This window comes from Amblyraja radiata, chromosome 11, assembly GCF_010909765.2.
Source record: "Amblyraja radiata isolate CabotCenter1 chromosome 11, sAmbRad1.1.pri, whole genome shotgun sequence".
Lineage (NCBI taxonomy): Eukaryota > Metazoa > Chordata > Chondrichthyes > Rajiformes > Rajidae > Amblyraja > Amblyraja radiata.
The window spans coordinates 23,441,489-23,468,161 of record NC_045966.1 but is presented as its reverse complement, the minus strand read 5'-3'; the positions used below and the strand labels follow the sequence as shown (position 1 = coordinate 23,468,161).

The 26,673-nt window shown below is 41.9% G+C and overlaps 1 protein-coding gene and 1 long non-coding RNA gene across 2 annotated transcripts in view; one reads left to right on the top strand and one right to left on the bottom strand.

Annotated features, from left to right (window-relative positions):
• Positions 1 to 2,590: 2,590 nt before the first annotated feature.
• LOC116978372 lies at positions 2,591 to 18,744 on the bottom strand. The gene is made up of 3 exons (XR_004413449.1): positions 18,731 to 18,744; positions 11,490 to 11,493; positions 2,591 to 2,881 (listed from the first exon to the last, which is right to left on the bottom strand). It is a non-coding gene; the product is annotated as an uncharacterized LOC116978372 (long non-coding RNA).
• The window catches only part of faf2 (Fas associated factor family member 2), a 33,384-nt gene continuing 11,832 nt past the window's right edge, over positions 5,122 to 26,673 (top strand). The window contains exons 1-7 of the mRNA XM_033029489.1: positions 5,122 to 5,664; positions 12,637 to 12,705; positions 12,998 to 13,132; positions 16,060 to 16,136; positions 16,214 to 16,352; positions 18,459 to 18,544; positions 19,060 to 19,151. Of these exons, the coding sequence (XP_032885380.1) occupies positions 5,599 to 5,664; positions 12,637 to 12,705; positions 12,998 to 13,132; positions 16,060 to 16,136; positions 16,214 to 16,352; positions 18,459 to 18,544; positions 19,060 to 19,151 (664 nt within the window). The 5' untranslated portion in view covers positions 5,122 to 5,598. The remainder of the gene's footprint in view (positions 5,665 to 12,636; positions 12,706 to 12,997; positions 13,133 to 16,059; positions 16,137 to 16,213; positions 16,353 to 18,458; positions 18,545 to 19,059; positions 19,152 to 26,673) is intronic.

Below are 26,673 nucleotides of genomic sequence, written 5' to 3'. Positions count from 1 at the left end.
ATAAGACTAGTTGCGTCTACAGCTCCTGATTATGTTCAAGCAATGTCAGATTAAATGGCTCAGGGTCAATATCTGTCTTATTATGCTCTTGTTAATTGCTTTTGGGCTTTTTTTATTAGGTTATAGGTGGCAAATAAATTATTGTTGAATATCTAGGTTCTGTCATGCACAAAAGATCATTCTCCATTTCCAATTTGCCTTTGAGCAAATATTCTGGATTTATATAATGATAATAACGGTTACTGAATTATAATACCTTTCAGGTTAATAGAGATGAATCATTCTTCAAAAAGAAATGTTAAACATTCGTATTAAATGCAATTCACCTAAATAAGCAATCATAGAGGGCAGAACACGTAATAGTACAGCACAGGCACTTCGGCCCACAATGTCTGTGCTGAACAGGATGTCAAGTTAAACTAATCTTCTCTGCCTGCAAATCATTCATATCTCTTCATTCAGTGGATATCCATGTGCCTATCTAAAAGCCTCTTAAATGTCTTAATTTAGTCTAATTCCACCACCACTTATGGCAGTATGCTCCATCGCTCACTGTGTAAGAAACTTGCTCTGCAAGTTGTCATTGTCAGCTAGGGGAAGTTGACAACGAGGCATACAAAGATGAAATATAATCAGGAGGACAGTCAAACTAGTTGGATAACTTGGATGGGGAAGGGATAGAGAGAGAGGGAAAGCAAGAAAGCTGCCCAAGCAAAATATGAGGTGATGTTTTCAAGAGAGAGTTAGATTTAGCTCTTAGGGCTAAAGGAATCTAGGGATATGGGGAAAAAGCAGGAACGGGTTACTGATTTTAAATTATCAGCCATGATCATATTGGGTGGCGGTGTTGGCTCGAAGGGCCGAACAGCCCACTCCTGCACCTATTTTTCTGTTTCTCTGTTCCTCCAATTTGCGTTGGGCCGTATCCCATTGCTTTACATTGGGCTGATGCATGCAAGAACGTCTCACAGTCATTTATTTCCGTAGATGATTAAGGAGATTTGGTATGTTGACGAATTCTCTCTTGAACTTCTACACATGTAAGATAGGGAGCATATTGATTGGTTGACACGACTTGGTTTGGCAACTCGAACGTCCAGGAACGAAGATTACAAAATGTGGTGGACACTTCCCAGTCCACTATGTATATTGACCTCCCCACCATTCAAGTTATCTATTGGAGACACTGCCTCAGAAAGGCCCCCGGTATAATCAGGGACCCACAACACCCTAGCCACGCTCTCATTTCACTCCTGCCATCGGGAAGAAGGAAGAGCAGTCTGAAAACTGCAACTTCCAGGTTCAGGAACAGTTTCTTCCCGCCGACCATTGAACTCTGAACACTAACTAAACTTTTAACTATGAAATGTTTGGTTGCACTTGGGACTCAAGGCTACGTTTTGTTTGCACTAAATTGTTTTTTTATATATTTATTAAACTTTTTATTGTTTGTTTATTATGTTATCTATTGAGTATTATGTTTACAAACCTGCTGTACTGCTGCAAGTAAGAATTTCATTGATTTGTTTCGGTAAATATGACAATTAAAAACTTTTAACTTTGCTCCATGTCAAAAATGTTCCCCAACACCTTGGGTACACAAGGAAGCCATAAGTATACTGGTAGTTGTGGCGTGTGGCCATTGTTATGGAGGGTAGACTGGTACCCAGAACGATTAAGCAAATTGGTTACACCTAGTTTGGATCTATGAATGGCCACCTTGATCAGGCCCAGCTCAGACCTACCCATCCACACCCCACTCTTTCAACACAGTGCAGCAGGTGACCAAAAGGTTAGGAGTGAAGTGTAAGGACAAATTGAGGACCATCCTCATCACTTATGAAACATTGACTCCCTGTTTTTCTTCTCTATCAGGTTCCCTGAGACAGAATGTTTTAGCTACCAATAGACAGTGGATATTGAAAAAAAGAACCTTGTAGTTATGTCATTCATTTAACATTATAGAGATCTCAAGATTGTGATATCCTTTGCTTTATCTGATTTTTGATTCTATCAATTATGCCCTTCATGATGCACTTTTGATGGATTTTCATATTGATTTTGCTTTATACAGTGCCCTCCATAATGATTGGGACAAAGATCCATCATTTATTTATTTGCCCCTGTCCTCCACAATTTGAGATTTTTTAATAGCAAATCACATGTGGTTAAAGTGCACATTCTCAGATTTTAATAAAGGACATTTTTATACATTTTGGTTTCACCATGTAGAAATTACAGCAGTGTTTATACATTGACCCCCCCATTTCAGGACACCATAATGTTTGGGACACAGCAATGTCATATAAATGAAAGTAGTGATGTTTAGTATTTTGTTGCATGTCCTTTGCATGCAATGACTGCTTGAAGTCTGCGATTCATGGACATCACCAGTTGTTGGGTGTCTTCTCTGGTGATGCTCTGCCAGGCCTGTATTGCAGCTATCTTTAGCTTATGCTTGTTTTGGGGGCTAGTCCCCTTCAGTTTTCTCTTCAGCATATAAAAGGCATGCTCAATTGGGTTCAGATCGGGTGATTCACTTGGCCACTATCAAGAATTTACCATTTTTTAGTTTTGAAAAACTCCTTTGTTGCTTTAGCAATATATTTGGGATCATTGTCTTGCTGTGGAATGGACTGCCAGCCATTGAGTTTTGAGGAATTTGTTTGAACTTGAGCAGATAGGATGTGTCTATACACTTCAGAATTCATTATGTTACTACCATCAGCAGTTGTATCATCAATGAAGATAAGCGAGCCAGTACCTTCAGTAGCCATACATGCCCAGGCCATTACACCCCCACCCCCATGTTTCATAGATGAGGTGGTATGCTTTGGATATTGGGCAGTTCCTTCGCTCCTCCATACTCTGCTCTTGCCATCTGGTATAAGTTAATCTTCATCTCATCTGTCTACAAGACCATTTCCCAGAACCGTGGTTGCTCTTTCAAGTACTTTATGGCAAACTGCAACCCGGCCATCCTATTTTTGCGGCTAACCAGTGGTTTGCATCTTGCAGTGTAGCCTCTGTATTTCTGTTCATGAAGGCTTCTATGGACAGTGGTCAATGACAAAACCACACCTGACTCCTGAAGAGTGTTTCTGATCTGTTGGACAGGCGTTTGGAAATTTTTCTATATTGTAGAAATAATTTTTCTGTCATCAGCTGTGGAGGTCTTCCTTGGACTGCCAGTCCCTTTGTAATTAGTAAGCTCACCAGTGCTCTCTTTCTTCTTAATGATGTCCCAAACAGTTGATTTTGGTAAGCCTAAGGTTTGGCTGATGTCTCTAATGGGGCTGTCCCACTGTACGAGCTAATTCAAGAGTTCTCCCGAGTTTCCCCTGAATCGAACTCGGAAAATTACGGTAATAGCCGCTCGTAGGTACTCGGGGCTCTCGTGGACATTTTACAACACGTTGAAAAATCTTCACGAGTCTTTACGAGCTTACCGCGTTTCCCGAGTACCTGCCGTTAGCGTTACGAGCCGCTAAGAGACGTCCCGAGCTCCGACGTACCCGTTACATACATTCTACGTACCTACCACGAGTTTGATTTTTTTAAACTCGGGAGAGCTCTTGAATTAGCTCGTACAGTGGGACAGGCCCTTAACAGTTTTCTTGTTTCAGTCTCATAATGGCTTCTTTGACTTTCATTGGCACAACTTTGGTCCTCATGATGATAAACAGCAATAAAAGTTTCCAAAGGTGATGAAAAGACTGGAGGAAACACTCTCCTTCTTCTTCTTCTATGTGGTATTTTTTGGCGGTTGGCAAACAACTTTTTTGGTGCATTACCGCCACCAACTGGCATGGAGTGTGGATCAAACAACACCATTACATATACTAATAACCTATATCCTTCCGAACAAATTGGTTACCCTAAGAAAATGCAACAGGATTTGATAGCACTTATATGAACTTCCTTGCAAAATATCTACCAAATCAAATTGTATTCTTTCTTTTCTGAACTGCTCACTCATCCGTTCTCTCTCCTCCTCATACCTCTCACAATGTACAATGACATGCTCTATTGTCTCTTCTTGCCCACAGTATTCACATCTACCTGTATTATGCTTGCCTATTATAAAAAGTGTACTGTTCAGACCAGTGTGTCCAAATCTAATTCTTGAGATTACTGTCTCCTCTTTTCTGTTTTTTCCTGCACATCTCATTTCTCCCACTTTCCTCTGGACTCTGTAGAACCACCGTCCTTTCCGCTCTTCATCCCATTGCTTTGTGGAGGAAACACTTGGTGCTGAGAGCTCTCTTATACCTGCATGAAGGAGGCAATTAAACACACCTGAGCAATCACAAACACCTGTGAAGCCATGTGTCCCAAACATTATTATGTCCTGAAATAGGAGGGGGAGGGGGAGGGGACTATGTATAAACACGGTGAAACCAAAATGTATAAAAAATACTCTTTTATGAAATCTGACAATGTGCAATTTAACCACATGTGATTTTTTTCTATTACAAATCTCAAATTGGGGAGTAGAGGCAAATAAATAAATGATGGGTCATTGTCCCAAACATTATGGAGGGGACTGTAGCTTAACTAAAGGCCATTGAGAGCAATATTCTACCTACTTCAATCCCGACATCGACATAAATGCTAGAAACATCTTCTTTGAATTTATTGCTTTTATTCTTTAACATACAAGCCACGCATCAATGTAACCAAAGTAATTATTTCTTTTAAAGTGTCAGAGGTTGCCCAGTTCCACTTTTAAAAAAATGGTTACAAATATAATTTTAAATACTCGCAATACGTGCGTACTTCGCATTGTCCTTGATTTAACAACATTGTTCTGCCAAGAGTGTTTGATTGTCATTTGTCCCCGATGGAACAATGAAATTCTTACTTGCAGCAGTACAACATAATATGTAAACATAATGCCCTGTAAACAATATAATAAACGAGAATAAATGTCTGGGTCATATGACAGTAAAACACTCTTTAAAAGGCTAGAAAAACTCAAGCAACATCTGCAAAAAGCATTCTCGGACTTTTATTTTTGCAGCATTTCCTATGTTTATTTTATTTCTCATTCTAATTTTTTTTCTCCACCCGGGTTAATAATTCAAGACCACATTGTGTGCTATTGGCCTCCGTCCGCCAATGTTTCCGGAGGGACACGTGTCGGTAGAAGTGGAGCTCCGAATTTTGGCGCGTTCCCATGTCGTAGTTCTAGAACGCGGGCCCGGATCCGGACGCGTTCCATCGGTGCGGAGCCGCCGCCAGCCTGCACCTTCCCTGCACTTGGCTCAACACCCCCGTCTGCGAAGAGCAGCATTTCATCATCCCTGCCGCTCCGCTCCGCTCCTCACCTACTTGGCCGAGGTCGACGTAAGGAGGACCCGACAGTCACCGAAGAGCCTCGGCTCCCTCCGTCACTGGCGCACTGGCTGGCAAACAAATGCATTAAAATCCAAATCCGGACACGCACAAATGCCTGGTGCGCTTTTCCAGTCGTAGCGCAAGGACAGGAGCTGATTTTTTCTCTCTCTCGGGCTGTAGTTTTATTTTTTGCGTTTCACGAATGTGACTACCCAAAGATCATCTACTTCCGCACAGGCCTGTATCGCAAAGTGCAAGATGGCGGCGCCTGGCAATGAAGAGGAACTAACGCAAGACCAGACAGAGAAACTGTTGCAGTTTCAGGTGAATTTGTTCATCTAACGTTATACCACTTAAAGTGACACGGGTTGCTTTTGCAGGCCACTTTTTAATTCATTTGTTAGCTTGATTTAATCATGCCGAAACGTTGAAGTCTGCACCTGTGGCATTTTTCTGTACTGAACATTTTATGGTAAAGCCCCCCATATGACACGATTTATACCACCCTCATCAGTTTGTCAGTGGCAAATTTAGTTCAAAGATCCTAAGCAAGGAGCATCTGAAAAAGTAGCATCAATTTATTTCACCATGAGTACTGAGTAAACATTACCTGGCAACAAATGTTAACTGTAACCTATTCAACTTTTATTTTGCGGGACGATAATTGTCTAAAGACGATATTTCCGACAATGAAAATCATCAAAGGTTCGTCATGGAGCTGATGCATAACTAGCACGCTATGCGGTGCTTGTATTACTACTATAACTTTAATTTAAAATTCTATACATATTCAAAAGCATTCAATTTAGTTCACAGTTTTAATACTTTTTGTATGTTTTAACCGGCATTTGAATGGAATGAATATGAGAATCAAGCTACAATCCCGGTATATTAAATATTGTTTTAATCTAATTTATTTTGAACAGTAATACTCATTGGGGATGCCCTGAAAGCAAAAATATTACATGAAGGAGCACTTCAGAAGTGTTTATGGAATTAGTTGGTAAAGCAGATTAAATTACATTATAAGGGGGACTTCAATTGCCTAGGTTTGTATCCAGATCTTAAGTAGTGCTATGGAAAATCTCATTTGATCTTGTGCATCAAAAAGTGAGAGTCGTGAATTGCCAATGTAACTGCAGAAGGAGATTTCTGTTACTGCTGGTGGAGGGAATGGTTATGGAGACAGGGCTGTTTTCTGTATATCTTAGGAGAGCACGAAAATAATAAGACAATTCTGATAATGTATTAATGTTTCTAAACTGCCAATTTTAAAATATCTTAAGTTTTAATCTTAAACGTACATGACACATCCAATGTTCATGTAGGATAAATAATAGTATTTTCAGTTTAAGATGCCCTAATGTAGACGGAAAATATGGGTCTCGACTCTAAGTGCCAAAAAGGGTGCTTTCTTTTCTCCAGAGATACTGCCTGACCCACTGAGTTACTCCAGAATTTTGTGTCTCTTCAGTGTAAACCAGCATCTGCAGTTCCTTCCTACACAAAACATTTAACACTAGTGTTCACCAGTTTAAAATTGTGGAAGCTTGGCTACACAGGTAACTTAACAAACAGGTAACCAAAATCTTGGTTAGAATTAGTTTTCAAGGAGCTTGATAAACCAGAATTTATGAGGAGGAAGAGGAGAAAGTGAATTTCAGAATTTGGGGTCAATGGCTGAGTGTTAGCCAAGTGTAGCCATTGGTGATAGAGCAAGATTGAAATGGGACTGCACAAGATGCTAGAAATGGAGGAGCACATATCTTTAAGCCTTGCACGGTTGGAGGAGATTAGAGGTTGAAAGTTGCAAGCAAGATTTTAAATTGAGCTATTGTCTCGAAACATGAGTACAGTAGTCAGCACAAGAGTGAAAGGTGAATAAGTCCAGGTCAAGTTAAGGTATTAATTAACAGCAGACTTTTAGTTGATTTAAGATTTTTTTTTTAGAATTAAACCAGAGGTTGGCCAGCAAATCATAAGAGTAACAATAACACAGATCAGTTCTTCTGCAGTGGATGAGTTGAGGTAAAGTAACAATTGACTATGCCAAGGAGGTGGGTAGAGCTAATTTTGGTCTTGTAGTTATAGTGCCCTCCATAATGTTTCTGACAAAGACCCATCATTTATTTATTTGTCTGTACTCCACAATTTGAGATTTGTAATAGAAAAAAATCACATGTGGCTAAGTGCACATTGTCAGATTTTAATAAAGGCCATTTTTACACATTTTGGTTTCACCATGTAGAAATTACAGCAGTGTTTATACATTCCCCCCTATTTCAGGGCACCATAATGTTTGGGACACAGCAGTGTCATGTAAATGAAAGTACCCGGTAGTCATGTTTAGTATTTTGTTGCACATCCTTTGCATGCAATGACTGCTTGAAGTCTGCAATTCATGCACATCACCAGTTGCTGTGCTTCTTCTCTGGTGATGTTCTGCCAGGCATGTATTGCAGCCATCTTTAGCTTATGCTCGTTTTGGGCGCTAGTCCCCTTCAGTTTTCTCTTCAGCATATAAAAGGCATGCTCATTGAGTTCAGATCAGGTGATTGACTTGGCCACTCAAGAATTGACCATTGTTTAGCTTTGAAAAACTCATTTGTTGCTTTAGCAGTATAACCATATAACAATTACAGCACGGAAACAGGCCATCTCGACCCTTCTAGTCCGTGCCGAACACGTATTCTCCCCTAGTCCCATATACCTGCGCTCTTACCATAACCCTCCATTCCTTTCCCGTCCATATAACTATCCAATTTATTTTTAAATGATAAAAACGAACCTGCCTCCACCACCTCCCCTGGAAGCTCATTCCACACAGCCACCACTCTCTGAGTAAAGAAGTTCCCCCTCATGTTACCCCTAAACTTCTGTCCCTTAATTCTCAAGTCATGTCCCCTTGTTTGAATCTTCCCTACTCTCAGTGGGAAAAGCTTATCCACGTCAACTCTGTCTATCCCTCTCATCATTTTAAAGACCTCTATCAAGTCACCCCTTAACCTTCTGCGCTCCAAAGAATAAAGCCCTAACTTGTTCAACCTTTCTCTGTAACTTAGTTGCTGAAACCCAGGCAACATTCTAGTAAATCTCCTCTGTACTCTCTCTATTTTGTTGACATCCTTCCTATAATTAGGCGACCAAAATTGTACCCCATACTCCAGAATTGGCCTCACCAATGCCTTCTACAATTTTAACATTACATCCCAACTTCTATACTCAATGCTCTGATTTATAAAGGCCAGCACACCAAAAGCTTTCTTTACCACCCTATCTACATGAGATTCCACTTTCAGGGAACTGTGCACAGTTATTCCCAGATCCCTCTGTTCACCTGCATTCTTCAATTCCCTACCATTTACCATGTACGTCCTATTTTGATTTGTCCTGCCAAGATGTAGCACCTCACACTTATCAGCATTAAACTCCATCTGCCATCTTTCAGTCCACTCTTCCAACTGGCATAAATCTCTCTGTAGCCTTTGAAAATCTACTTCATTATCCACAACCCCACCTATCTTAGTATCATCTGCATACTTACTAATCCAATTTAGCACACCATCATCCAGATCATTGATGTACATGACAAACAACAGTGGACCCAACACAGATCCCTGTGGCACCCCACTAGTCACTGGCGTCCAACCTGACAAACAACCATCCACCATTACTCTCTGGCATCTCCCATTCAGCCACTGTTGAATCCATCTTGTTACTCCACCATTAATACCCAACCATTGAACCTTCTTAACCAACCTTCCATGAGGAACCTTGTCAAAGGCCTTACTGAAGTCCATATATACAACATCCACTGCTTTACCCTCATCAATTTCCCGAGTAACCTCTTCAAAAAATTCAAGAAGATTAGTCAAACATGACCTTCCAGGCACAAATCCATGTTGACTGTTCCTAATCAGACCCTGTTTATGTTTGGGATCATTGTCTTGCTGTAGAATGAACCGCCGGACAAGTGGGTTTTGAGGCATTTGGTGAACTTGAGCAGGTAGGATGTGTCTATACACTTCAGAATTCATTATGCTACTACCCTCAGCAGTTGTATCATCAATGAAGATAAGTGAGCCATTACCTTCAGCAGCATACCCAGGCCATAGCACCCCCCACCACCGTGTTTCACAGATGAGATGGTATGCTTTGGATCTTGGGCAGTTCTTTCTCTCCTCCATACTTTGCTCTTGCCATCACTCTGATATAAGTTATTCTTTGTCTCATCTGTCCACAAGACCTTTTTCCAGAACTGTGGCTGCTCTTTTAAATACGTTTTGGCTGACTGTATCCTGGCCATCCTATTTTTGCAGCTAACCAGTGGTTTGCATCTTGCAGTATAGCCTCTATATCTGTTCATGAAGTCTTCTGCGGACACTGGTCATTGGCAAATCCACACCTGAAGAGTGTTTCTGATCTGTCGGACAGGTGTTTGGGGATTTTTCTTTATTATGGAGAGAATTCTTCTGTCATCAGCTGTGGGTTGTCTTCCTTGGCCTGCTAGTCCCTTTATTTTAGTAAGTTTTAGTAAGCTTAGTAAGCTCACCAGTGCTCGCTTTCTTCTTAATGATGTCCCAAACAGTTGATTTTGGTAAGCCTAAGGTTTGCCTGATGTCTCTATCTAACAGTTTTATTCTTGTTTCTTAGTCTTGTAATGGCGTCTTTGACGTTCATTGCCACAACTTTGGTCCTCATGATGATAAACAGCAATAAAAGTTTCCAAAAGTGATGGAAAGACTGGAGGAAAGACTAGGTGCTGAGAGCTCTCTTATACCTGCATGTAGGACGCAATTAAACACACCTGAGCAATTACAAACACATGTGAAGCCATGTGTCCCAAACATTATGGTGCCCTGAAATGGGGGGGGGGGGGACGGGGGGGGGGGACGGGGGGGGGGGACGGGGGGGGGGGGGGGGGGGGGGGACGGACTATGTATAAACATAGCTCTAATTTCTACATGGTGAAACCAAAATGTATAAAAATATCCTTTAATAAAATCTGCACGTGTACTTTAACCACTAGTGATTTTTTTCTATTACAAATCTCAAATTGTGAAGTACAGAGGCAAATAAATAAATGATGGGTCTTTGTCCCAAACATTATTGAGGGCACTGTAAGTGGTTGCAAGTTCAACTGTATATGCTTGAACTGCAAACAAGGCCCGTGTTGCAAATGGCCTTGCCTAATTTCAGATAGTTGCTAGTGAGAGGAAAGTTAAAGGGTCAGGAATTAGAATCTCCACTAAACACTCTTCAAATACCTCAATTTTTATTGTGTGCCCCCTTGTTTAGTCCATTCCCACCACATCTAGGACACCTCATATGCTTCCCACCATTTCAATAACTTCCATTTCCTTGGTCCCCATCTCATCATCTTTATCATGGATGTCCAGTCTCTACATCTCTGCTCTCTGTCAGAAAGGACGCATGACCTTCTGGTTCTTTGAACAGAGCCAATCAATCCTCTCAACTAACATTCTCCTGCACCTGGTGGAACATGTCTTTGCCATCAATTTCTCACAATTTCTCTCCCTTGCTACAAGTCAAAGTGTAGCCAGGGGCACTTGCACCGGTCTCAACTATGCTTGTCTTTGTGTTGGTTATGTTGTTCCTTGTTCCTAACGAACCCTGGCAACATTCCCCAATTCTTTCTCTGCTACATCATCGATTGCATAGGGGCTGCCTCCTGTACCCGTCCAGATCTCATTGGTTTCATCAATTGTATTATTAACTTCCACCCTGTCCTCAAATTCACTTGGACTATCTCTGGCATCTCTGTTCCCTTTCTCGATCTCTATGCCTCCATCATGGGACAGCCTACAGATGTCTACTGTAAATCCATTAACTTCCACCCTTGCTGCAAAGCCATCCCTTGCTCTCAATCTCTGTCTCCACTGTCAAGATGAGGATTTCCACTGTAGGACATCCGAGATGCCCTCTACATTCAGCGTCCCCCTTCAGTCGTGGATGATCCTCGCCTATGTCTCCTCTGTTTTCCACAGTTCAGCTCTCCTGGTAATCCCCTGGCCCTTGCCTTTAACCCACCAGTCTGCGTTCTTCGACATTTCTGTCACCTCCAACATGTTTCCACCACCAGTCGCATCTTCCCATCTCCACACCTTTCCATTATTTTCTATAGAGACCACTCTCTCTGCAACTCCTTGGTTTGTTAGACTTTTCCAACCCAAATCGTCCACTCCCCAGGCACTTTCCCCTGATATTACAAGAATATCTTGTCGGACCTGTTCTTGTACCTTCTCACTTTCTTCCATCCAAGGATCCCAGAAGCCCTTCCAGGTGAAACATAGGTTCATTTTTTTTCCCCTACAACCTCGTCTCTTGCATTAATTGCTCCAGATGTGGCCTGTACATCAGTGAGACGAGGCATAAATTAGGTGACTCTTTTGCCTAACACTTGTGATCTGTCCACCAAGGCCCGCTGGTTCTCCAAATATGCTGGTTCAAGAAATACGCCCCAACCCCACTCTATTTTTCCCCAGTCTCACCACCTACACACTCCCCCACCTCAGTGCAAGCATATTTATCCCGATACCTTCCACCATCCCAGTCATCCTGCTCTTTTCCCCTCGTACATACATTCACCACCCATTCCTGACCCTAATTTCCCTTTCATCCCCACTCTCCCCCCTCTCCCCTTGCTTTATATTTCCCTCCCTTTCCCTATCTGACACCCTTTTGTCTCCTTTACATCTGTTATCTCCACCTATTTGCCAATCACGGTCCCATTCATCTGTATTACTTGCAGGGTTTGCCCCACTCACCCCTCACTTTTCCAGGTCACCCTCCCCCCACGATTGTGTCAGTCTGCAGAAGGATACTGAAACGGGATGTCATCTGTCCATCCACTCCCTCCGTAGATGCTGCCTGACCTGCTGAGATTGTTCAGCACTTTATTTGCCCAAGATTCCAGCATCTGTAGTCTCGCCTCCAGGAAAAAATTTGTAGTAAAGTCAGAGGGTTTGATTTTTCCATGTTTAATTGGCAGAAACATCTCTTTATCCAAACTGTCTATTGGATAAGCAGTGGGACAAATTAGGGACAACTAAATTAATGATATTAAATACTTCAGTGAATCAAAGAGGGAACAGAAGATGACTTTTGGATGCAAATAAGAGGAAACTGTTTCAAAGAACCAACATAATTAACAATATCAATAACTTGACGAATTGGAGCATATACCGTCCCATTGAAAAATGGAATTGAATGCAATGTTACTATCTGTGCTGTTTCAATTTAACCTTTTTTTCCTTACGACATTTTTCATTATAGGACTTGACTGGTATTGATTCAATGGACCAATGTCGACGCACACTGGAACAGCATCAATGGAATATTGAGGTAAAAATGAAACGTGTTCTTATTTTATGACTATAAAAAAACAAACTATCATTGGCTTTGGATTGATGTAATTTAAATGTAAAATTCTGCCATATGATCTGATGATTCTTTGTTCTGATGCATGAATGTTAATATTGTAGGAGACATTGACATAATGAACGGTGCATTTGTTATAAGGCTTGTACTTTATATTGTGTTGGGTGAATAAATCGGTCCCATTCAATGGAATTTTGATGAGTTATTCATAATCTAAAATTTTCTTCCAAACCATCCATCCCATTTTATTTTCTAGGCAGCTGTTCAGGATAGGCTAAATGAGCAAGAAGGAGTTCCCAGTGTCTTCAATCCACCTTCTTCTCGTCCGCTTCAGGTCCACACAGCTGACCACAGGGTGTATAGTTATGTAGTTTCAAGGCCACAGCCCAGGGTGAGTACATTTTAGTTATTTGATTATTTTAGTTCTATTTAATAATAATCATTGGATTGAAATTGTATATCAGTTATGTGTTGAGTTTATAATTAAATTTGATTTATTTTGCCGACGGTGCTTGTCCTGTAATCCCATGTTACTAAAATGATGGACTATTTCTTTTGGTAGTTGAAGATGCATTGAATGTTAATGCTATCTTGTGAACAGCTCGTATCTTATTTCTTTGAGTTCTTGTTCAAAGAAATGCTTGGGAGCGATAGACTAGTAAATTTAACATCTGTGGTAGGAAAGCCATTTAAGAGAATTTTAAGGGATAAGATATACATTTGTATACATTCCAGAAGCAGGGGCCACAGTTTAAGAATCCAGAAGCAGGGGCCACAGAATAAGGAGTAAGCCATTTAGAACAGAGACGAGGAAACACTTTTTCTCACAGAGAGTCGTGAGTCTGGAATTCTCTGCCTCAGAGGTTGGTGGAGGCGGATTCTCTGGATGCTTTCAAGAGAGAGCTAGATACGGCTCTTAAAAATAGCGGAGTCGGTGGATATGGGGAGAAGGCAGGAACGGGTTGCTGATTGGGGATGATCAGCCATGATCACATTGAATGGCGGTGCTGGCTCGAAGGGCCGAATGGCCTACTCCTGCACCTGTTGTTTCGGAAGACCAGTTGAATATGATTAGTCAACATGGTTTTGTGTCTGAAGTTATCTTAAGAATTTGATTATTTTTAAAGAAGTAACATGGAAAGTTGATGAAGAGGACTGTGGATGCAGTGTATACAAACTCGAGCAAGGCCTTTGATAGCGTTCTGCATAGTAGGCTGCTCTAGAATGTTAATCACATGAGATCCAGGGAGAGCTAGTTAACTAGATGGCATCAAGGTAGGAAGCAGAGGGTAGTTGTAGAAGATTACTTTTCAGATTAGTTGCCTGTGATGAGTCATGTGCCTCGGGGATTAGGGCTAAGGCCATAGCTGTTTGTCATCTCTAGCAATGATTTGGATGGGAATGTAGAAGGCATGATTAGTAAATTGGAGACACGCGGAATGCAGATGCTGAAATCTTGAGCAAAACACAGTGCTGGCTGGTCATGCTCTGGAGGGAATGGATGAGGACCTCTTGGGTTGGGACCCTTTGTCAGGCTGATGGTGGGAGAGTGGAGATAGCTGTAAAAGAGTTGGGAGCAAGATAAAAGTTAGACAAAAAATGCTGGAGAAACTCAGCGGATGAGGCAGTATCAATGGAGAGAAGGATTTGGCAAAGTTTCGCGTCGAGGCCCTTCTTCAGATTGAATTGGAGCATATACCGTGCCATTGAAAATCTGAAGAAGGGTCTCGACCCGAAACGTTGCCAGTTCCTTCTCTCCATAGATGCTGCCTCATCCACTGATTCTCCAGCATTTTAATTTTTCCAGTATCTGCAGTTCTTTCTTAAACACGGGTGCAAGTTAAAGCCTGGCAAGTGAGAGGGGGTGCATTTGAATGACAGATGGGTGGAGAAAATGGCAACGGCTAGATATGAAAAGGAAAGAAAACGGTGGCAGATAAGAAGAGAAGAAATATGAAGCTAGAGGGAGGCATATATCACGAGGTGGATGTTGTGGGTGGAGGAGGGGTGGGAATGTGGAAGAAATGGGTGTACACTGGTGTGGCGAGGAGGCACAGGAAAGAGGAGGGGGAAGGGTGTGTTATTTAAAATTGGAGAATTCAGTGTTCATACCGTTGGGTTGTAAACTTGCAGATGACACTAAAATAGGTGGTTCCGTAGACTAGTGACAATGGTTATCAAGAATTGCAGCAGGATTTTGATCAGCTGGACAAGTGGGCTGAGGAATGATAAGTGTTTTATTCTGATAAGCATAAGGTGTTGAGTTTTGTGAAGTCAAACCAGGGCAAGACGTTTACAAAGAACAGTGGGGCCTTCGGGAGTGTTTTAAAGCAGAGACATCTAGGATGACAAGTACTTAGTTCCCCAAAAGTGACGTTATGGGTAAATAGGATGGCGACACAGGTTTTTGACACATTGCCTTCACCAGTCTAGAAATTGAGTATGGAAGTGTAACAGTTGGTGAGGCCGACTTGTAGTATTTTGTTTAGTTTTGGTCACCCTGTTATAAGAAAGATGCCATTCAGCTAGAAAGAGTGCAAAGAAGATTAACGAGGGCGTTCCTATTACTCGAGGGCTTGTGCAATAGGGAGAGGTTGGCCAAACTAGGACTTTATTGTTTGGAGTGCTGGAGGCTGAGGGGTGATATAATTGAAGTTGATAAAATTATGAGGGGAATAGAATGCAATCATGAATGCAATCTTTTTTTTCCCAGGGCAGGGAAAATTGAGAGCTAGAGGGCATAAGTTTAAGGTGAGAGGGGAAAGATTTAATAGGAACCTGAGGGCAACTTTTTCTCACATAGGGTGGTGGTGTGTATGTGGAACGAGCTGTCAGTGGAAATAATTGAGGTAGGTACATTTTGGATGGGTACATGGATAGGAAAGTTTTAGAGAGCCAAACACAGGAACTGGCTATGATGGGGCATTTTGGTCGGCATGGACGAGTTGGGCCCTGAAACCCAGTTCAGTGCTATGTAAGATATATAATTCTGTGACCCTAAATGTATTTAACATATAGACTTGACAGAACAGGATAAATCTTGACATTAGTGCTAGTAGATTACTTTGGGTTTGCAAGGACCCTCAGGAAATTAGTTGTTATTGAAGGGCAATTATTTTACAAGTCAAAAGCCTTGCGTGAATTGCAAAAGCTTTCTTCCATGTATGTAATAGAAGTTTGTATTCTTTATGGGTTGGCAGACTGTGATGAAGCCACGTATGTTGAATTATATTGAACTTTCAACGTTTGATATGCCACCAAATGTAGTTTATGTAATTTTATCCATTATGTATTAATGAAACCTGTTCAATTTTTCAGGGTCTCTTAGGATGGAGTTATTACTTGATAATGCTTCCATTCCGATTCACCTATTACACGCTACTGGACATTTTTAGGTAGGATACAAAGTGATTTTGTTTTAAACATAAACATTTGAAAAAGCGATCCTGCATTTAAACTGTGTTTTGTACAGGTTTGCTATACGATTTATTCGGCCAGATCCTCGGAGCCGAGTTACTGACCCGGTTGGAGATGTAGTTGCATTTGTTCGGAATTTTGAGGAACAATATGGAAGGATCCATCCTGTCTTTTATCAAGGAACGTACAGTCAGGTTTGTACAAATGTCTGTTTATGTGGGTTCTTAAAATTTTTGCTGGTGAGAGTAATTTGCAGTTATACTCATTTATCTTTTTCTTAGTATATTTCAACATTTTAATTAAACTTCTATCCACTCTCAGCTCTGCAAACATATTTCCTCATAGTTTTGGTAAACCATGTTGAAGTGCAATTTCTGAATCCACAATTGTCATAATTAATGTTATTCTACAATTCTGTTAATTTTCATTCAATTTCTTTTTGTATTCCACACAAGAAATCAGAACGTGCTTAATATCACTGAAAATTAGTGCTCTCTGATTGTGTGTTTGATGTGGCATCCATTCTACATCAACATTCTTGTGCTGTTGGAACACTTGAATTGTATCAGCCTTCTGACTAAATAGCTTGTGTAAATTTGGTGCGTGTGCAGATGTGGTGAAGATGTCGCTATTTAGAGCATACTGCACACCCCTCTACACTGCGCACCTGTGGTCGAACTATTTAAAGACAAGTATGCAGAGACTAAAGGTGGCATATAACGATGCCATGAGAACACTGCTAAGGCAACCTAGATGGTGTAGTGCCAGTAATATGTTTGTGGCTGCAGGAGTCAGTACTTTAGAAGCTATCCTAAGACACCACATGTATAAATTCATTTGCAGGATAAATGACTCTAAAAATGTGATTATTGTGGCCTTGACAAAGATAAGGGTTAGCACTACACGCTACGAATCCCAGTTGTGGAGACACTGGTATCGTTGTCTCGTTGTAGGACATTGATCATCTTTTAATCTGGATTTTTAACTTAAGTATTGTGGGTTTTTGTTAAATATAAATTATGATGTTTTTATGTGATATACCATGATTTTATATATATTTATGATATTTGATATGCAATGCATTTTTAATGTAATGTTGCCCCTTGTCTGGACCTTGAGTCCGTAATAAAGTTTATTATTATTATTATTATGATTATTAAACAAAAAGAAGGGCATATAATTTTTTTACAACGGCAGTTTTTGTCTCCTAATTTGAGGTAGGACATTCTTGCTATTGAGGGAGTGCAGGGTAGGTTCACCAGGTTAATTCCTGGGATGGCGGAATTGACATATGATGAAAGAATGGATGGACTGGGCTTGTATTCACTGGAATTTAGAAGGATGAGAGGAGGGAATCTTATAGAACATAACATTATTAAGGGATTGGACAGGCTAGATGCAGGTAAAATGTTCCCGATGTCGGGGGAGTCCAGGACCAGAAGTCACAGTTTAAGAATAAGGGCTAGGCCATTTAGGACTGAGATGAGGAAAAACCTTTTCACCCAGTGTTGTAAATCTGGAATTCTCTGCCACAGAAGGCATTGGAGGACAATTCACTGGATATATTCAGGAGAGAGTTGGCTATAGCTCTTGGGGCAAACGGAATTAAGGGACATGGGGAGAAAGCAGGAACGTGTTACTGGATGATCAACCAGGACCTACTCCTGCAACTGCAGGAATTTTATAGATACAAGGTTAAATCATCGGATTGACGTTATAAACAGATCTGTCATCTAGTTTCCATTCATGAGACCAATATTTGCACAGCACTGTGGACCAGACCCCAGTTATGAAATTAGCTGAGACTCGGATGTCCTGGTCAAATGAACCATTCTTTCAATTTGATCTGCCAATAGGTATTAGTAGGGTTTTTCTTTACTTCATGGAATTCATCTTGCTAACGAACACAAGGGTGGGTTTGTATAATAATTAAGAGTAGAAACATGGGTGATTTTTCAATGAAACTAAATATTACGTAACCCCTGTCATGCAAGGCAGATGGGATTTATTTTGGTTGCATAAGCAAACAACAGTTCTGTGTCCTAAGCTGAATTCAAGTTAAGATGCTAGCTAAATTTGTTTTAATGCCATGAACCATTAAACATACATGTTAATTTCTAGATTACCCGAGCTATTTCAGCACAAAATAGGTTAAAAAATTCTGCATTAAAGTCTTAAAATAATTTTACAATGTCAAAATTTGTTAGTTATTTTGATACTTATTTTCCCATTCAAATAGGAAGATTATTGTACAGCTTTAACACTCATTAACCATGATTTATCATTCCCAATGAGTGCAGGCTCTGAATGATGCCAAACGGGAGCTTCGTTATTTATTAGTTTATCTTCATGGAGATGATCATCAGGACACAGATGAGTTTTGTCGGTGAGTGTAGTGAGGTTTTTTATTTAATCAAATCCAATAGTGTGGTAATCTTTGTTTGCATGGGTGCTTTCAATAACACAACAATAAACTTGGAGATTTTTACATATAATAACATGTTCCTATCGTGTGCTGGAAATTTCTCCCTTTGTTTAATAATGTTTTAAAATGTAGGCAGCTGCTGATGACCTGATGTGTTAATAGACCACATTAATATTGAGGAGACCCCAGGTTTGAATTAGGCCAGCTTGGCTGCTGATGTTTACTTTAAATACAATAACTACATTTGCATGTGATAAACCAGTTAGGGCTTATCATGATTGATTAACTGACTGATGTTAACTTTATTAATGAAAATGGGTATTCGAGTGAAATAGTGTTCCATAAATGAAATAGTGTTTAAGTAAAATGTGCCTCTGTATAAGGATGTTCATGGAGATGGGGGAGCAGGGTGTAGGGGATAAATGTGAGCATTCTCTCCTTGTGGATCACTAAATATCAGTTTGTTTCTACCTCAGTAATACGATGTGCTCTCCAGAAGTTGTAAATTTCATCAACACCAGGATGCTTTTCTGGGCCTGTACCACTAGTAAGCCGGAAGGCTATAGAGGTAAGTGTCAGCTTTACAGAAATGAACTCTGCTGGTGCACTAATGAAATAAGCCTTGTTTTAAATTGAATGAGTCAACTGCACAGAAAATGAAATCGTGAATTAAATCAATGATTGCAGGATCTGTACAATGCCAAACGGGAGCTTTGTTACTTATTAGTTCATCTTAGAAACATAGAAAATAGGTGCAGGAGGCCATTTGGCCCTTCGAGCCAGCACTGCCATTCATTGTGATCATGGCTGATCATCCATGATCAGTAACCCGTGCCCGTCTTCTCCCCATATCATAGAAACATAGAAAATAGGTGCAGGAGTAGGCCATTCGGTCCTTCGAGCCTGCACCGCCATTCAATATGATCATGGCTGATCATCCAACTCAGTATCCTGTACCTGCCTTCTCTCCATATCCTTTGATTCCGCTAGCCCCCAGAGCTCTATCTATATTTCTTTTAAATTCGTCCAGTAAATTGACCTCTACAGCCTTCTGTGGCAGAGAATTCCCCAAATTCACAACTCTCTGGGTGAAAAAGTTTTTTCTCATCTCAGTTTTAAATGGCCTTCACTTTATTCTTAAACGGTTCTGGACTCCCCCAACATTGGGAATTTTTCCTGCATCTAACCTGTCTAGTCTGTTTATAATTTTATATGTTTCTATAAGATCCCCTCTTATCCTTCTAAATTCCAGTGAATGCAAGCCCAGTCTTTCCAATCTTTCCTCGTATGACAGTCCCGCCATCCTAGGGATTAACCTCGTGAACCTACGATGCACTGCCTCAATAGCAAGGATGTCGTTCCTAAAATTAGGAGACCAACACTGCACACTATACTCCAGATGTGGTCTCACCAGGGCCCTGTACAACTGCAGGAGGATCTCTTTACTCCTATACTTAAGTCCTCTTGTTATGAAGGCCAACATTCCATTAGCTTTCTTCATTGCCTGGTGTACCTGTATGTTTACTTTTAGTGACTGGTGTACAAGGTCTTCATGGAGATGACGATCAGGACATTTATTTTATCAGTCCATGATAACTATTTCTGATGCCAGCAATCGTTGGATAAACAAATGCTTTGGTGTTGCGTCCTATATTTGAACTCCCTGAGTCATAACTCTTTGAAATACAAATATCTTTCCCTTTCGGGGTGTGTGGATTTGTGCCTCATTGTTGTGTTATTTGCATTGATGTGTGTCACTTAAGAAAAAATCTAGTGTCCTCCATAATGTTTGGGACAAAGACCCATGATTTATTTGTTTGTCTCTGTACTCCACAATTTGAGTTTTGTAATAGAAAAAAAAAATCACATGTGTTTAAAGTGTACATTGTCAGATTTTATTAAAGGATAATTTTATACATTTTGGTTTAACCATGTAGAAATTACAGCTGTTTTATACATAGGCCCCCCATTTCAGGGCACCATAATGTTTGGGACATGGCTTCACAGGTGTTTGTAATTGCTCTGGTGTGTTTAATTGCCTCCTTCATGCAGGTATAAGAGAGCTCTCAGCACCTAGTCTTTCTTCCAGTCTTTCCATCACCGTTGGAAACGTTTATTGCTGTTCATCAACATGAGGACCAAAGTTGTGCCAATGAAAGTCAAAGAAGCCATTATGAGACTGAGAAACACGAATAAAACAGTTAGAGATATCAACCAAACCGTAGGCTTACCAAAATCAACTGTTTGGAACATCATTAAGAAGAAAGAGAGCACTGGTGGGCTTACTAATCGCAAAGGGACTGTCAGCCAAGGAAGACCTCCACAGCTGATGACAGAATTCTCTATAATAAAGAAAACTCCCCAAACACCTGTCCGACAGATCAGAAACACTCTTCAGGAGTCGGGTGTGGATTTGTCAATGACCAATGTCTGCAGACGACTTCATGAATAGAAAAACAGAGGCAACACTGCAAGATGCAAACCACTGGTTAGCCGCAAAAATAGGATGGCCAGGTTACAGTTTGCCAAGAAGAATTTAAAAGGGCAACCACTGTTCTGGAAAAAGGTCTTGTGGACAGGTGAGACGAAGATTAACTTATCAGAGTGATGGCAAAAGCAAAGTATGGAGGAGAGAAGGAACTTCCCAAGGTCCAAAGCATAACCACCTCATTTGTGAAACACGGTGATGGGGGTGTTATGGCATGGCATGTATGGCTGCTGGTACTGGCTCACTTATCTTCATTGATGATACAACTGCTGATGGTAGTAGCATAATGAATTCTGAAGTGTATAGACACATCCTATCTGCTCAAGTTCAAACAAATGCCTCAAAACTCATTGGCTGGTAGTTCATTCTACAGCAAGCCAATGTCCAAACATACTGCTAAAGCAACAAAGGAGTTTTTTTTTAAAATGGCCAATTCTTGAGTGGCCAAGTGAATCACCCGATCTGATCCCAATTGAGCATGCCTTTTATATGCTGAAGAGAAAACTGAAGGGGACTAGCCCCCAAAACAAGCAATAGCTAAAGATGGCTGCAATACAGGCCTGGTAGAGCATCACCAGAGAAGACACCCAGCAACTGATGTCCATGAATCGCAGACTTCAAGCAGTCATTGCATGCAAAGGATATGCACCAAAATACTAAACATGGCTACTTTTATTTACATTACATTGTTGTGTCCCAAACATTATGGTGCCTGAAATGTGTAGACTATGTATAATTTCTGTATGGTGAAACCAAAATGTATAAAAATGGCCTTTATTAAAATCTGACAATGTGCACTTTAACCAAGTGATTTTTTTCTATTACAAATCTCAAATTGTGGAGTACAGAGGCAAATAAATAAATGATGGGTGTTTGTCTCAAACATCATGGTGGGCACTGTATGTATCTTTGATCGTGAGTCATGTAAGATGTCTTGTTTTAAGGGGCCTTGCAGTACTGGAGCAAAACTGCCGTGCCTTAATTAGCAGACCAGTGCCTCTGATAACTTATTTCCTATGGGCAATGCCATGCCTTTTACTTGCTTACTGGAGCTTTTCAACGTGCATTCCCTTGATTCCTTCTGGCAATTATCTTTTTTTTTTGGGGTTAGAGGTGCAGCGTGGAAACAGGCCTCCAGTTCACAGTCCATGCCGACCGGCCGAATCCGCACGTTACAGTTATCTTGCACATACTAGGGACAATTTACCATGCCAATTAACCTGGAGTGTAGGAGAAAACCGGAACTTCCGGGGGTATAACCCGCGCAGGTCACGGAGAGAACATACAAACTCTATACTGACAAGCACCGGTAGTCAGAATCGAACCCGGGTCTCTGGCGCTGTAAGGGAGCACCTCTGCCGCTGCGCCACCTTGCCACCCATGTGTCGGTTTTTCTTTGAATGCCTGTAAGATGTAGTCAGTGGCCAAGCAATTATATTTCTGGCTAGCCTTGTTGCAAGTGGAAGTTGGGGGAATGGGGAATGAAATACCTCCCAAAGAACTGGGAGTCTGAGGTGAGAAAAGTCCCTTGGTCAGCACCTGCTGCTGTCATGCCGTAGTTCAAAGAGATGCCCAGTGACTGTGGGCACTGTGGACGACACAGTGGTGCAGCGGTAGAGTTGGTGCCTTGCAGCGCAGGAGACTCTCGTTCGATCCCAAGTGTCTGTGTGGAGTTTGTACGTTCTTCCCGTGACCGCATAGGTTTTCTCCGGGTCTTCAATACAATACAATATTTATTCATTGTCATTTGAACCTCAATGAGGCTCAAACGAAACTCTTCATTGTGATGGAAGGCAAAGTCTTTTCTCTCCCCCTGCTCTCCATTTTTCTCCCGATGTTAAAGCCCCCCGGCTGGCGATGGTAAGTCCCGTGGCCGTTGAGGCCACGCCGGGCGATGTAAGGCCCCGCTCCAGGTCTTAATGTCTCAACGGGGAGCCCCCGGCGGGCGTTGGAATGTCCCGCGACCGTTAAAGCCGCGCCAGGCGATGTACGGCCTCGCTCCATGTTATTCCAACCCAGCGACACGGGCGGGAGAAGTTGCGTTGCGGGAGCTCCAAAAAGCGTTCTCTCACCAGGCATCTGCGAGCTCCCGATGTTCCTGTCCACCGGGCCTGCGGCTGGAGCCTCCGAGCTCCGGAGTCGTGCCGCAGCAGCGAGCCACCACCGCTCCCACGCTCCGAGGTCAGCCAGCTCCACGATGGTAGTAGTCCGCAGGCTCAGCGACTGGAGCCCCCTGGTCGTTCCGGTTGGAGGCCGCTCCACGGTGCTAGGCCCCAACGACAACGGAGACCTGACAGGGAAAAGGTCGGGGGTCCCGTGCAGGGAAGAGATTTTAAAAGTCCCCCCCCCCCCCACATATACACAGTTAACAGTATAAAAGTACACACACAACTACATTTAACCAGACAAAAAAAAAAAGACCAGACAGGCTGCAGGGGCCGCTGCAATGTGAGTCGCGCCACCAATCGGTTTCCTCCCACGCTCCAAAGACGTATAGGTATGTAGGTTTATTGGCTTGGTGTGTGTGTGTAAAATTGTCCCTTGTGTGTATAGGGTAGTGTTGATGTGAGGGGATCGCTGGTTGGCAAAGACTCGGTGGGCCGAAGAGCCTATTTCCGCACTGTATCTCTAAATTTTAAAAAGGACTTATCATTGGCTGGTCAACCAACCATGTTAAAGAATCATTGCAGGAATTTAGGGAGTGATTTTTATTGACTTTTAAAAATGTATGCAAAATTCTAATTAATATTGGGATATGTCAAATTACATGCATAAAATGTAAACCATTCAGACATTAATGTGCAGAGAATTGAAAAAGGCCACAGGTCAGCTTATGGTAACAATAGCGTAGCGTGGCCAACTAAGGGTAAATGCACAGTGTTATTGAAAGGCTGGTAGCCAAGAAGTTACAGATTTATTACTCAGCGACGTGAAAGATCAGAAAATGGGTATAAGGAGGTGGATCTTGGCAGAGGGCTGGAAATGGGTCTTGGCTGGAAATAGCAGAAAGCCAAAATGGGTTCCACTGTGCACATAACATGCCTGTTGAGTCGTGTTGAGTTACAGAGGTGGTAAAAACTGACAGGTAGATATAAAGCCTTTAACATGAAGTTCCTGTTAAAGAAAGCCATGACTAAATGTCATTATGATGGAAGAAGCTGTGATAAGAGGAATTGCACCCAGTGCCAATAAATTATTTGCATGCACTTATGTAAGCAATCTGCACTTGGAGAATAAATTTCAACATTAAGATTGGGGTAGTACATTTCTAGGAGGTAAAGGGGGGCGTAACACTTGATGGGATGGCGGGGCAGAAGGAATTGACAATTGGAGATCCACAAATCACTAAAGAATTCGGGCTACTAAGGGCATTAATTAAAACAAGCTAAGCAGTGGTTCATTTCTTAAGAGATAGAATTTCTCTCAAGGAATAAAATAGAGCATGCAAGTGAACTGCAGGTAGAATACCGTGAAGAGTTCTAGCTGTGAAAAGACAGTGGGATCACCGTAGAAAGTATGGTGGCGCAGTGGTAGAGTTGCTGCCTTATCGCGCCAGAGATCCGGTTCGATCCTGAGTACAGGTGCTGTTTGTACGAAGTTTATACATTCTTCCCGTGACTTCGTAGAATTTCCTTCGGTGCTCCGGTTTTCTCCTACACTGCAAAAAGACGTATAGGTTTGTAGGTTATTTGTCTTTGGTAAAAAAATTTAATTATCCCTAGTGTGTAGGATAGTGCTACTTTACAGGGATTGCTGGTCAGCGTGGACTCGGTGCTAACATTGCTAAAAACAGTTGAATAAAAACAAAAATGCAAGAAATACTCAACAGGTCTAATAGCAACTGTTTAAAAAGAAACCAAGTTAGCATTTCATCAGGTCCATGCTGAGACTTGCTATGAAAAAGAATAGATGAGGTGATTAACATAGGTATATTTAAGGCAAAGAGAAGTAAAGGGGAAAGTTAGTTGAAGCGTGAGAGGAGTGTTACATGAGCTCGAAACACTAACGTGGACTTGATGGCCTGAGCCTGCTGAAACACAGTGTTGTCCACGAGAAAACCAAAGCAGATTTTTATTAACAAATAAAATTCTTGATTGGGTCATAGTTTTATCAATGATGCTATGGGATGTATTTTGTTAATGGATTGTTGTGCGGGTTTGACTTGATAACTGGGTTTGTTGCCCACTTTAAATTGCCTGTAGTGTGTAGGTGTATGATAAAATCTGGTGATGACAGTGAATAGATTGGAATAGACAATAGGTGCAGGAGTAGGCCATTCGGCCCTTCGAGCCAGCACCGCCATTCAATGTGATCATGGCTGATCATCCCCAATCAGTACCCCGTTCCTGCCTTCTCCCCATATCCCTTGACTCCGCTATTTTTAAGAGCCCTATCTAGCTCTCTCTTGAAAGCATCCAGAGAACCTGCCTCCACTGCCCTCACAGGCAGAGAATTCCACAGACTCACCACTCTCTGTGAGGAAAAAGTGTTTCCTCGTCTCCGTTCTAAATGGCTTACTCCTTATTCTTAAACTGTGGCCCCTGGTTCTGGACTCCCCCAACATCGGGAACATGTTTCCTGCTTCTAGCGTGTCCAAACCCTTAACAATCTTATATGTTTCAATGAGATCCCTCTCATCCTTCTAAACTACAGAGTGTACAAGCCCAGCTGCTCCATTTTCTCAGCACATGACAGTCCCTCCATCCCGGGAATTAACCTTGTAAACCTACGCTGCACTGCCTCAATAGCAAGGATGTCCTTCCTAAAATTAGGAGACCAACACTGCACACTATACTCCAGGTGTGGTCTCACTAGGGCTCTGTACAACAGCAGAAGGACCTCTTTGCTCCTATATTTGATTCCTCTTGTTATAAAGGCCAACATGCCATTCGCTTTCTTCACTGCCTGCTGTACCTGCATGCTTACTTTCATAGACTGATAAAAAGTGGAATCAGTGCTGATGGGTGTTTGGTTGGTATGTAACCTGTGGATCAAAGGAGCTGTTTCCTTGCCGTACCAAAGTACACAATGTGATTTCAAGGAGAGCTTTTGCAAAGATGTTTATTTGTACTCTTGGAAGTATGAGATCAACTGGTCCTTGATTCCCAACGCGAGGGCCATAGCTTAAAGGGCCTGTCCCACTTGCGTGTTCTTGGCACGCTAATTACGCAACCTTGTGGTCGCGTTGAGGCACGACGGTCCCGCGCAACTTCATTCACCTGCACAGACGTCTGGAGCATGTGACGTCATTTGAAGATAGACGCAAAATGCAGGAGTAACTCAGCGGGCCTGGAGAGAAGGAATGGATGATGTTTCGGGTCGAGACTCTTCAGTCTGAAGGAAGGGTCTTGACCCGAAACGTCACCCATTGCTTCTCTCCAGAAATGTTGCTGGTCCCGCTGAGTTACTCCAGCATTTTGTGTCTATCTTCAATTTTCTTGGCCTCGCTCTGGGAGTAGAAGTGGGGACGGATCCGGACCGCAACGGCCGTGAGCCCCAGGCCGAGCTCGGCGATCGTTTGCCTGCTTCTGCCGCTGTTGGAGGTGAGACGTTGCGTCGTGCCAGGGCCTTGGGCCTGTCCCACTTTGGCCGTCAGTTACGC